The following is a 13,404-nucleotide window of genomic DNA, read 5'->3' on the forward strand; positions in this document are numbered from 1 at the left end:
TCTCCTCTCCTCTCCTCTCCTCTCCTCTCCTCTCCTCTCCCTCTCCCTCTCCCTCTCAGAAATATAATTTCTTTTAAAATTAAGAAATTGTAAGAACAGTAATATCTGCCTTAGATATGGCCAAGCTTGGCTGATACCAAATGGTAATATAGGTTAAAACAGGTTAGCATTTGGATCTAGTCATCAGGAGTTGAGTTCCACTCAAAAGTGATTTTGCTTTTTAAGGATGATAAAGCTCTTAAAATAGTTTTGCATAATAGCTAAATGAACCGTTGCATCATTGGCTGTCCACATCTTCTGGAATATATGAGCTGTTATCTTTTATATATTTTAGGCAAGAGAAATGATATTTTTATATACATAAAAATGTAGGGAGGTTTTCCTCTACTTGTAGGACAATATAATTTTCCACAGCAAGTATTAATATAAAATAAAAATGTTCACTAGTGATATTTAGAGAGAAGCTAAAATTCAGACATATAATCCTCTGGAAATCCTTTTGTGTTTAATCTGTGCAGGTAGAGATCGGTGGAAGCAGTTTTCTTTATTGTTTTACTCTTCAAGTGAAAATGTGTCCTGGCATATATTAAGACCTGGGAATAAGCTGAGAGGTCTCTCAAAACCAGCTGCAGATACTTGCAATCATATTTTTTAGAATGTTATAAAACTTTGTTCCTTGGTAATGGGCACAGTCAGTGAGAACCCTGAGTCCTGATCCTGCTATTTTTGAATGCCAGTTTTCATATTGGCTTTCCCTCTCATTTTGAAAAGAAAATACTCTTGGCAAAAATAAATCATGAGCCATTGTCCAGCACATTCTACGCAGACAACCATAGCAAATACTGCCAAATAATTATTCTACATCATGGAACAATAATAGATTGCTAGTTTGAACCGATCAGCTACTGAAGGTACAAATATGCCCAGAAAAATGTATTGACAGTGGAGTTGGATCCAAATTTAGTCAGTCATGCTTCGTCCCATTTAAATCATTGTGAAAAACATCACATTCCCTAATCTGGTGCCCTGCAGATGTGTTTCTATAAGTACATTTCCCATCCCATTAATTTCAACAGAACAACACAACACTAAGTTAATGTAAATTTATTATAGGGAGTTAAATATATATGCTGAACTACAATTTAAATCTTTTTTTGTAAGCTGACCTAGAACATGCCCAAGACATTTGGCTGTTCCAAGCAGCTGTTGCATGTTTGGAAATATGCACATCAGAATCTTTTGAAATTCTATGAAGAATTTTGATACACCGCCATCAGATTATGGGAACTGACACTATTTGCTGCTGCTTCAGTCATGCTAACTCTGGGCTCACCTTTAAAAAGGCAAAGAAAAAAAGGAAAAAAGGAAAAGATCCTTTGTGCAGTTTTGGCTTAATTTCTGTTATTATGGTTAATGCATAGTTTTATTTAACTTTGGAAGGATTATTATTCTGGAATTTTAACACAATGTCATGATTGTTTCATAACTTCTCCAAAGTAAAATCAGCAGCCCTTTATAATGCCCTGATTATTCTCACTCGTATTTACAATAAATTTGCCAAGATTGAATCTAGGATTACCCTATATTTTTCTTCTGTTATTTCCTCATTTTTTTAATACAACAAAATGAGACATTTTAACTAGTTGCAATATTTTATGCTAACTCCATTCTCCAATAAACAAATGTGACTGTATACCATGAAAATGGAAAATCTGCTTCCTATAAAGAATATAAACATATTCTCCCATCCCCAAAAAATCAGCCTACAATAACAATACTAAATAAAATACAACAACATTTTTACCAGGGATTTTTTAATCTTAGTTATGCTTAAGACAATAGCTTTCAAGTTGATGAGAGGGATTTTTGGGTGTGGGTTTGCTTATTAATTGTACATCCTATAACAGTACAATTTATAATTCTTTGTCACCTCTGTAAATGAGCAGCAGAATTTCAGCACTTGTGGATTCCTGCTTGGCTGGATCAAAGTAGGAAATCACTGATGGAAACTTCCCCTCCCACTTGGATCAATTGCAAATATTTTTGGGAAACAGCTTTGCTCTTTAAATGCTCATTAAGCTTTTATTGTGTTCCTGATCTGTTTGACCACACCATCCGCCACTCCCAGTTGAGAGACTGAACATAAGACCCATTACTTTTCACTCAGATTTGTTATCTGCTGTTTAAATGCAAATATTTTTAATTGGAACCCCATCCCATTCATTCTGTGTATCCCTCTGCTTTAAAAAAAAAAAAAGAATAAGAAGAGTTTGCCGTGTTGCACATATTTTCTCCACTTGATTAGAATCTTTTGCTCCTTGATTGGAAGAGGCAGCTGTGGGTGTGACATGTGTGACACAGATGTAAGTGTGCAGAAATCTAACCCTAACCCTAAACTGTATGTGGCATCCAGATGAATTTCTATCAGACTCAATCCCCGTTGTAACATGTTCATTCACTGTACTGAATATTTGAAGTAACATTTAGTTTTTGCTTAATATACCCATAATAAGAAATCTTGCCAAATTTATAAAGCCTCTCAAACTACCAACTATTGTGGCATATACATGACAATTTATGAACTCTGTAACTGTTACACTAATGTTTTGTTCCTGAAACAAAATTTCCTATAAACCTATCTGTTGGAAGATGATGAAATATCAATCATCGTTATGGTGATCTATTTGGGGCTACCCTTGAAGACCACTCAGAAGCTGCAGCTAGTCTAGAGTCCAATGGCACATTTAGTTGTGGGTGCACTTTGCTACATCCATGTAACACTACTACTTCTTGAGCTGTACTGATTCCCATTAGGCATGTGTAATAGGTGTAAAATTCAAGGTACTGGCTGTCACTTACATAGCTCTTCATGGCCCAGGTCCAGGTTATTTGCAGGACTGACTTTCTCTAATTATTTCTATTTGCCCCTGAAACCTGATACCAGCCTTGTGTAGTTTATCTTTTTTCAACTTTTCTCATTCCATTTAGCTCCTGTACAATAAATGAAATATTAGGGAACTTTAGTGAGGAACGTGTTTATTTATTTATTTTTATTTTAAACAGTTTCGTTTCTGTTATTTGGACAAATAAATTTCCCTATCTGTATGGCATGTTTATTTTGCACAAGTCCATAATAATTAACCTTTTAAAGTGGCCTGAACACAATTAGCAGAATAGCTCTGGATTCTCTCCACTCCCCACCCCCTCCCCTCAAACAATGCTAATTCAACTTTTTCACAACAGTATCTATTTTGAACTCCATTTTTTCTTAATAGGAAAGAGCTCGGATATGCCTGATCTATTTGGTTAATCAACTGGCCAATATGGAACATTCTTTCCACCATATTCTTTTGCTGGAGATCAAATACATCACTGACACCTTCTCCAATATCTTGGGTATCCAAAGCAGAGATATTTATCGTATGAGTAACAGTTTCACCGCTATAGCTAAACTTCTAATCCAACAGCTGAAAAACAACCCAAGCTCAGAGTGCAGGTAAATGCAAATCTCTTATCCTTTTATCCTGAGGTCATGTGATTCAGCATTTTGATATTTGTGCTATACTAAAAGATGCCATGATTGTAATTAATATATTGGTCCAAAATTAACCATCAGAGATACCTGCCTAAAATATTTTGTTGATATTGGCTGATGAGTAGTTGTGTTGATCATATAGATATGAGGATGATCTGGCTGCCACATTTCTCACCATATTGTTTCCCAGGGTTAGTTCAGCTGATCTGACTGGGTAGGCAGGTGTCTCCTTCCTCTCTCACAGCTCTCTGTGCGTCCCTCCCAAAGTTGGACAGTTGGTGGAAGAGAACAGTCATCCCAGGTTGAAGGAGTGTCCCATTCTTCAGTCAAGGATATATGAGAGCTGGACAACCCTGCTAGAACCTCCAAACAAGCTCTCCCAAGTAGCAAATTGCAAGAAAGGGACAGCCTAAACTGATTTCTTAAAGAAGGTTTTGAAAATTAGGCCATCACATGCATGAATTTGTGTGCATTCCTATAACTATGTTACAAAACCACATTGTGGATTTAAATTTCCACTCCATCGCTACCCACGTATTCAAAAAACAGCATTTTCCCCAGACAATTCTTCATTGCCTTGATGCATAATTCTAATAAAAGCAGGTAATACAAGAAAAATGGTATATTATTTTATTGTATCTGAAGTGGAAATTCATTCACTTGCTTTTGCAGATGAAAATACAGATCTTTATTCATGTTATTTCTGTACTGTAGAATTAAGAATCACCTTAGGGCTGTGCAAAGCATTTGAAAGAAGGCTTCATTCTCTTTGAAGTGATAAGCAGCTGCTCCCTTTGCAAGGCAGCTGCTTCAGAAGCTACTTGTGGCTATCTCTGCGTGTGTGTTTGTGCTCAACCACTTTTTTTTTTTTTTTTTTTGCTGATGGTCACCATAGAATTTTTTGTGTGTGCATGACCATGAGGCAGTCAGGAATGGCTTTTCAAGCAGTTGCATGAGCCTTGAAAAAAAATGTAGCTGCTTTAATGGTTGTCAAAGAGGTGCTTGGATCATACTTCTGTGCATTACAAGGCACTCTTGAAGTATCTGAACAGCCATAGTTGAAATACCATTTGTCCAAATAGCAATTTTTTTTTATAACAAATAGTTTCTCATGTTTAGATTTTGGGTTCCAGACACTACCAGATTTTCAAGTAAATTGTTTTAATAGTTTTTCCCAGATTATTTAACAGTAAGTGAAAATATTGTAATGCAAGTGGCTTTCATCTGGAATCTTGAAATAAAATAAGGAATATCTTCCATCTTTATCCGAACAAATCTATAATTTGCTGCAGAATTTCATAGCTTACATCATCATTAATAATCAAAACAAATGTTCTGTTCTGATTATGTTGTATCGGTCTGCTTTAAATTGTTAAATACAGAGTATTTGTAGAAATTACTCCTTATATGAATTAACCCTGCATTAAGGATAAAACAGAAACATAAACTATCTTTGTTGAAAAGATAAGGATTATATATGTACATCTACACATACTGTAAAACAGGTTATTTTGATTTCAGTGGAGTTTATTTCCAGTTTACTTGCTTCACAGCAAATTTCAGTAGTTTTCAGGCATTCCAAAAATAAATCTGAAGGGGAGAAATACAGTAGATGCACCTTTTCTTTCAACTTCCATCAGAAGGAGGATCTCTGAAGCTACACTCAGCTAAGCCCAATTACCGCTCTCTCAATTATCAAGAATTCCAATCACCCAATCATGGTCACATTTTTATCCTGTCAAGCATCCTATCCACATATTCTTTTTGGAAATGCCTGAAAAAGGCTATATTCTCTTTGGTTTAACGTTCATTGTATGCTAAACAGATATACTTCCATGTAAAGTTGTGCAGAAATAGATCTATTAGAGGCACCTGCAGAGTCCAGCAGTTTCATCAACATGACAAAAGCAGTGTCACACCAATGTGATGCAAGCTCCACCCTGTGTGTGTGTGTCCAAGCAACAGTGCATGCACATATGAAAGGAATGGAGTTTGCATTGCAAAGGTGCAATGCTTGTCATTATTTTGACAAATGCATCAGATCTTTTAGATGCCTCTGTACATAGGCTACTTTTGAGATATGTCCAGAAGTTGCAATTAATGCTAAATGTGGTAGCTAGGCTACTAAGTGGTTCAAAGCACATAGATCACATGATGCCTATACAGAACAATCTGTACTGGCTGCCAAATGCCTACCCTCAACATTTTATGGTGTTGGCATTGATCTGTAGAACTGTAAAGGAAAATGGAGCATCTTAAGAGCAGCAAATGTTCTGTTCTTGAACAAGTTATATTTTCAATTATATTTAATTTCTAAATTAACCCAGAACATCTTTTGGACACATCCCATACGAAGAACCAGATCCACTGCAAAGCAGCGTCTCTACAGCCTAATCCCACCAGAGAGCCAAGAAGGACACAATGGTCAATGGTCTCTCAAGAGTTAGCAAGGTTGCACTGTCTGCATTTAGGTTCAGGCATAGATAAAAGTACTGTCAGTATCACATCCCATATGAAAACCTGCATCTAACATCCTGTAATGTTAGAGCCTCAGTTCTCTCCTAATGCTCATACATGAAAACAAACTGGTTGATCCACCCAAGAACCTTCTAAACTGTCTTTCAAAACACCCTTTCAATGGTGACCCCAACACCCACTGTCAGTGTTCCTTTTTTATGCCAGTAAAGCAGATAATGAAATCGCTTGGGGTCATGTAGGCAGTACTTCAATAGCCAAGGTCCTGCAAAGATTTTACCTTCCCAGCTTCTCTAAGTATTTGCTAATGTAATACTATTAATGAATGACCAAAAATTAAGGTTGTTTTACCCGTAAATATACTTCACCCCCAATAATTTTTTATCATGACATAAACATTCAGTGTCCCTGATAGGGATCATTGCCACTAAAAGGAGGCAAGACAAGGAAAGTGCACCAGATGAAGGTACGGCAAAAGGAAATAAATTTTATGATTTCCATATCACAATTAAAATTAGATTTTAAAATTAAATTAAGGTCTCATTTATTTAATAGAGATTTTCTTTTCATTTATGATATGCATAAAAACACACATTGTTTTAAACTTGTTTAAATGATTATTGATTCATTGGACTAAATTATTGGCCGTGTATAGGATCAAAATATATTGAAATTATTTACCAGTATTTTTACCAATATTTCAATTTCTAAGCATAGTTTGAGGCTGTAAGAGTATGTTTAAGACTACAAATGAAACAGTATTGGCCTATTACCAATACTAGTAACATTATTATATACCAGAATAGCAGATGTTTTTCAGATATATTTTAATAGATCCATTAAACTTTAGCTAAGGGAGAGTATTTGGATTATAAATCTCAGAAGAAGTCCATTCAAATTGATATGAGTATAGCAACAAGCTCTGGGCTCCCTGTGTAATATTTAATATCTTAATATCCCAGAAAATATCTCATTCCACTTTATACTGAGGTATATTATCATTAATGCAACATATTAAGCTGTTTTTCAAATAGCATTCTGTTAGCTCTATGCAGCTTAACTTCATAAACACTGTGATGAACCTACTCCCCAAAGCAAGTTTAAATCACATTCATCAATTCGACCCTTTAAATTATTACAGTTTATTGAACTTTTAAAAACCATACGGTATGTTTCAAACTGAGTGCATATAACTTCATGAACACTTTTAATATATGTCTTTAACCACTTTCCTTACATTTGTTGGGGTGTTCAAATGAGAAAATAGCGGTAAAAACTGATCTTGTCAAAATTAGGACTTTTGATTGCCTTGATTTCATTAGGAAAAAATGCTTGACTTGAACTAAGTGGCAAAATGCTTTTTAATAATATGGGGAAGATATACGCCAGTCCTTTTCAGGCTTGGCAACTTTAAGACTGCCAGAATTCCCCAGATGAAGTCCACACATCTTAAAGTTGCCAAGTTTGAAAAACACTGATATAGACTTACTGTGTCCAGCCTTACTCATATCTGCTTCAGATGTAGCACTTTCTGCTAATGGCAAGCATAGCATTTGGCAGATTTTGGTCTGTACTCCACAGTTGCAAGCAAAGCCCATAATGCATGAGCAAACCAAGCATGCTCATGCATTATCCTGTACCAACTAGGTTCTATAATCTGCAAGAGACTGTCTTGCAAACCAACATTCACCAAGTTGGAAGTATGTGTAGCGTGCTAACAATCAGTATGTCAGGAATGGATATTGGGGTAAAATGGATGTGGAAGAAGAGGAAATAATTGAAAGTAATAGAGTGAAGGTATAACACCTGCAGGAATATAAAGTGTAAGTATGAGAAGTATTAGAAGGTAGATTAATCTCCAAATAAATTGGATGGAAAATGGATGTAAAGAAAGAGGATATGGAAGCTGCTTGAAACTGAGTGGAAAGATTTATATTACAGTAGTGTGAGAAGCTATGCTAATGGAAAGTATGAGAAAAGGATACTTGTGGTACAATGAAGTGAAAGAGGCTGCAGATGAGGAAAAAATGCATACAAATGATGGTTGAAAAAATGAGGATGAGAGAAAGATTTTGTATGGAGTAAAAAGAGAGAAAATGACAGTTTGCAAAGAAAGTCAAAGACAGAGAAAATGCCCAGCAGCTTTAACAGAAATAACAAGTAGTTTGGGAAGTGGATGAAGAGGGCTGAACAAGGATCCTCCAGCAGAATAGCTTGCCAGATGTTGATGAACTTTGAGTCCCAGCAGCCCAAGCTAACCTGACCAATGGAGGAGGAACTAGGAGTTGTAGTTCAGCAACTTCTGACAGGCCATAGGTTGTTCCATGTGGCTCAGGATTTCTCAGGCTACTTTAACTGCATGGAAAAGAGCCCCTTTACCATAGCTCCTCCTCCAGCTATTGCAGTGAGGTTCCTGAGCACATAAAGGAATGGAAAGTGGAAACCACCATCTTGCTGTGTAGGTGCCCTGTTATTGCACCATCAGGTGTAGGAACTGGTGCCATATTATTGCACTATTATGCATCAGAATTAATCCACAACTTATATGTCAACCATCATCTGTAACAATTATTCCAAATTTGGAAATGACAGAGTTCACCATTGCCAGAAGTACACATGGAGAGCCTGAAGTCAGTCCCTAAGTAGAAGTACCTTCCATGTGGGCTTTCTGTAACATCTGAAGTAGACTGATTTTGATCAGATTCAAAATTTTGAGTTAACAAATATGCTTTGAATATATGCATCTCAAGAATAATTTCATTCCTTGAGGAATCATTTTTTTATACCAAAGGAAGTGAATTTTTGTATAGTAATTGTAGGCCTGAATTCTTTAACATCAGGAATTTTACATATCTGATGTAATTAAAATCATGTTTAATTAAAACCATTCAGCACGAAAATGCCCTGGCCCCAATTTATCTTGATGATGCAGGTCATTCAGCCCACAGAGCTTACTTTTTAAGAAAATGAATGGAGAACGTTAATATATAGTGATTTCATCTTAGAAATCAAGCATGGTCAACTTAACAACAAACAGAAAATGCTGATGTACTGGAACTTTCACATCACCATGCTTGAGAGTAACAAGGCATGCAATTTTGATTGCTATCATTCCATGTTTATATTACTTAATAGCTAGATGAAATTATTGTTTTAGAAAAGGAGAGGCTTGATCTGGCGTATCCAATCTGGCTCTTACAGCCCTTACACCTTTTATTTTCACTTCCTTTGTCCCTATTTAGCATAGTAGTTAAGAAATATTTGAACTGTTGGAAATGCACAATGGTGTTGTTGTATTTTTTGGAAACAATCCCATGTAAGATATTTTGCAGGACCAGAGCATTGTAACTGTACTTTCTTAGCAAGATTCTTATTTGAATGGATGGTGGCTCAATAGCCATAGCTTGTCCAGAACTATTAAAATCACTGTACTTGGAATTTTTTTTAACAGATTCTCCTTTAATGTAAGTGGTTAGGGAGGGTAGAACACGAATGGACAGATACCCACAAAATGCAATATAATGAACCCCAATTACATTAGGCCTTAGAGTAGATGAATCTGTGTAGATCCTGTGTGACCCTCCCTCCTGAATATGCAGAATGGAAGTATTAAATACAGGTCCACCTTTTTGAGTTCATGTATGTGAAGTACTTTGAGCATACCCAGGGACAATTATGAAATCTATTCCAGATACCACAATGCCAGAGTTTTGGCAGAGAAGACTGCATTCATTAAACTCTTTGCCAGAATTCTTTGGAATGGAGTTTACTCAGCCTTAATTTTTACCAGTAATTAATTTTATTAGTTTTTCATTTATGAGAGACGTCAGTAGATAAGACAGATCTCCCAGCTGTGCAAGGAAGAAAAGCTAAGTAAAGCATTTCAGACTTGTTGGATCAGTCATGCTTTCAGGAAACAGCTTGCCAAGAAAACCATGTTGCTGAGAAGGTCGCTATGGATACAGACCAGTCATAGAAATTATTGTACCCCCTGCAGAGCATCTCCAGGGATAAGGTTTTTTTTTCTTTTTTGCAAAAAAATAAAGAATCATATACGCTGTGAATCTCATGGGTATAATGTTAGCCAAGTAATAGAGTGCAAGTCAAGTTCTATATTTTATGGACTGCTAAGCCATAGAGAACAGTGTAGAGTATAGTCAAATGTAGAACAAAATATTCCCTTTAAACTGGCCAGGTGTGACAGACATTTCCTTCTCTGACCTGAGATGATGCAGAAACTTCACTTAGTACACTTGTATTAGATTCCATTCAGACTTTTGTTCATTACAATGACTAAATCTAGAACTAGGATCTAACAATGGGCAAAAGAAACATTTGTGCCAAGGTTTCTTTTAAACAGACTATAAATGCATAAATACAAAATAAAGTGAAAACAAATGCAATACTACAATTTAACAAATGCATATCAATGTACACAAAGTGTGAAATATTTGTTCAGCCTGTGTGCTGATAATTTCAATCCAACCATCTATTGGTGTTCTCTTCAGGGTCTGGCTTTTTTCTCCACATGTCATACATTTATTTCTCTTTGTTTTCAAGCACCTGCCAAGATTTGCCCAGAATCACCACATAGTGAGATGGGTGGTAACAAATTTGAAATATAAATAAAAATAAATAAATAAATAAGATTCAAAATAATTTTGTTTTTCTATATATTACAACAGGAGTGGTTTAATGTCTGTATCTTAACTTCCTTTCCTTTCTAGTAACCTGTGCTGATTTGACCAGTAGGAGTGCTGGGTTTTTCAAAATAGCTTGCCACTGAAGGGTTCTGAGATTTAAAAAAAGATGCACAGTTAATTTGTGGAATTTACTGCATCATGATGGGCTATTAACCTAAGCCATTTTCAGATATTCCAGGGGCATTTCAGACATTCCAGGGGCAGGTCCAAATAAATATGGAGCGTGCAGAAGCTATACCTCCAGCTTATTCAGTCACATTCTTTCTTCATGAGCCCACATATGATTTTTTTCCCAATGGATGTCCATATCAGGACTTATCATTATAGGCCATCTCTTGGGAAAGTGTTGCCTTTTTCTTAGCCATAGCCTATTGGAACCACTGTATTCATGATGTTACTTGGTATTAACTGTTCAGAACTGCATTTCTGATTGTTTTAGATCAAAGAGATGCAGCCATAAAATAGCGACATAAGATTTGGAGCAAAACAAGCTGTCCTTTCAAGCTACTATTATATTATTTATCTTTTTATATTATTTAATGTATACTCTTTTTTTTTTTTTTTTTTTTGCTGAAAGTCATATAGTATTTAAAAAGGTGTCCACTTGGGAAGTAAATAATAAGGACATCTAGGAAATAATTGCTAGATATAATGGACAGTACATTATTAGAGTCAATGATTAAAGTATGCAAAAAGTGTCAAATGTTTCACTTTTCAAATAAATAATAATTCTTTGAAAGAACTTGGCCAAAGATGCACTTGGAACTAATGTTGGCATGTCTACGAGATTTAGAGATTTTTTTTAAAGAAACATTCTACTTCCTACATGAAGCCATAACTCTTAATCCCCCAGTTTTTTCCCTCTTTATAATAGAAGATGTTGCTTGAAATAGAATCTCCTTCACAGGAGAGGATTTAAAATCTTTTATGATTGGGAATGAAAAGGATGAAAAACTTCAAGTTAAAATACAAACTATGAAGAGAAAATAAACATTGACAAGTATGTAGGTATAGTGTATGCCTGGTTTCTAAAGAAGACATGAGGTTTAACAGGTATGTTTCAATAAAAAGTATTAGTGCTATTCCATGCTGATCAGTTTTCAGTGTGTGTGTGTGTCTGTGTGTGTGTGTATAACATTTCAGTGAACAGCCAAGTTACATAGTACCAGTGGGCATCAGACATTTAATTGTATCCAGACATCTTGTCAGTAACTCATATCTGGATAAGATTGCTTTGAGTTATTTGTTTAACCTATTTTACGTTCCAAAGGAGAGGGAGAGAGAGAGAGAGAGACAAAACAAACCCTATGTGGATTTGAAGGAAAAAAAATCAGAAAATGTAGATTTGAAAAAGTTCAGAAACGAAGACTGCTTTTCTAAATATCATAACAAGAACTGTTTTTCGAATCTGGATATATCTGTATATAAAACCTTCAAAGAGGTTTTATAGGAACAAGAATCCCAGATAAAATGTCCCTTTTTTCTCCTCGTATATATACACTGACAGTCTAAAAATTGGGTATATAATCATGCATATCAAAGAAAATCCAATAAGTGTAAACTTATGGCACAACTATATCCAGTGATGATAAGAACTGGCCTACCACTATACTGTCTTTATGATTCCAATAAATTTTATTAAAATAAGTATATGAATGCTTAACATAGAAAAGCAGGAGGAAAGGAGGAAAACATATTCTTGATAAAGAATCAGCTATCTTTGTATATAACATTCTTCAGAATTTCAGATTTTGAATTAAATCTTGATCCTACAGTGGTACAATTTATTTAAAAGAACAGTAAATATTAGTAAGAGAGCCAGTTTGGTGTAGTGGTTAAGGCACCAGGTTAGGAACCAGGAGACTGTGAGTTCTAGTCCTGCCTTAGGCACAAAGCCAGCTGGGTGACCTTAGGCCAGTCACTCTCTCTCAGCCCTAGGAAGGAGGCAAGGGCAAACCACTTCTGAAATCTTGCTGAGAAAACTGCAGGGACTTGTCTGGGCAGTCAACAGGAGTCAACACTGAATTGAAGGCACCAATGTATGTATGTATGTATGCATGCATGCATGCATGTATGTTACTAAGCAGTGAAACCAGCTAATGTCAGAATGCTTGTTGTATGTGTATAAATTCTTAGTTTGACAGGGAATGGTATTACAAAGATTCCAGTACTGTAATCAGACAAAAGGGACTTCACATTGTAGTCTCTTTTTTATTATATTAATTTTTATTGCTATGTTTTATGGAAGAAAAAGCAGAAAAGGGAAAAGGAAAACTAATAAAAATACATAATGAATATTTTAAAAATGAGAAAAAAGAAAAAAGTAATCTCACTTTTTCTGGAGTGGCAATGAGGTCAGATGGGATATAATGATAAAGGCAGGAAACTAATGTGGTCCTATGTGCCCTGTGTTATAATCATGTGGTTATGTCCTAAGAAATGAATCAAGTTGCACATGGAGGGGAGAACTTCTTAGGGAAGACTAGCTGAAATCAAAGGTTCATTTGATAGCGTAAGGTTCAGCTGAATGGGTAAAAGGAGTAACTTCCCATTGTAAACTAAGGCCTTTAAAATTGCTTGACAACCATTTAAAGAAATTGACAATTCAAGTGTATAATGGTAGCCTATGTAACATTAATGTATTGACTGATTGATTTATACAGCCACCCATCTCACATATGTGACTCTGGG

General features: G+C 35.6%; 1 protein-coding gene across 1 annotated transcript in view; it reads left to right on the forward strand.

The window, feature by feature from the left end:
• The window catches only part of VEPH1 (ventricular zone expressed PH domain containing 1), a 115,640-nt gene that overhangs the window by 45,798 nt on the left and 56,438 nt on the right, over positions 1-13,404 (forward strand). Inside the window, exon 6 of the mRNA XM_007427216.3 lies at positions 3,276-3,496. Within this exon, the coding sequence (XP_007427278.1) occupies positions 3,276-3,496 (221 nt within the window). The remainder of the gene's footprint in view (positions 1-3,275; positions 3,497-13,404) is intronic.

Source organism: Python bivittatus, unplaced genomic scaffold, assembly GCF_059951505.1.
Source record: "Python bivittatus isolate LINGU-HERP-01145 unplaced genomic scaffold, Pbiv_v1 ctg000980_np1212, whole genome shotgun sequence".
Classification (NCBI taxonomy): Eukaryota; Metazoa; Chordata; class Lepidosauria; order Squamata; family Pythonidae; genus Python; species Python bivittatus.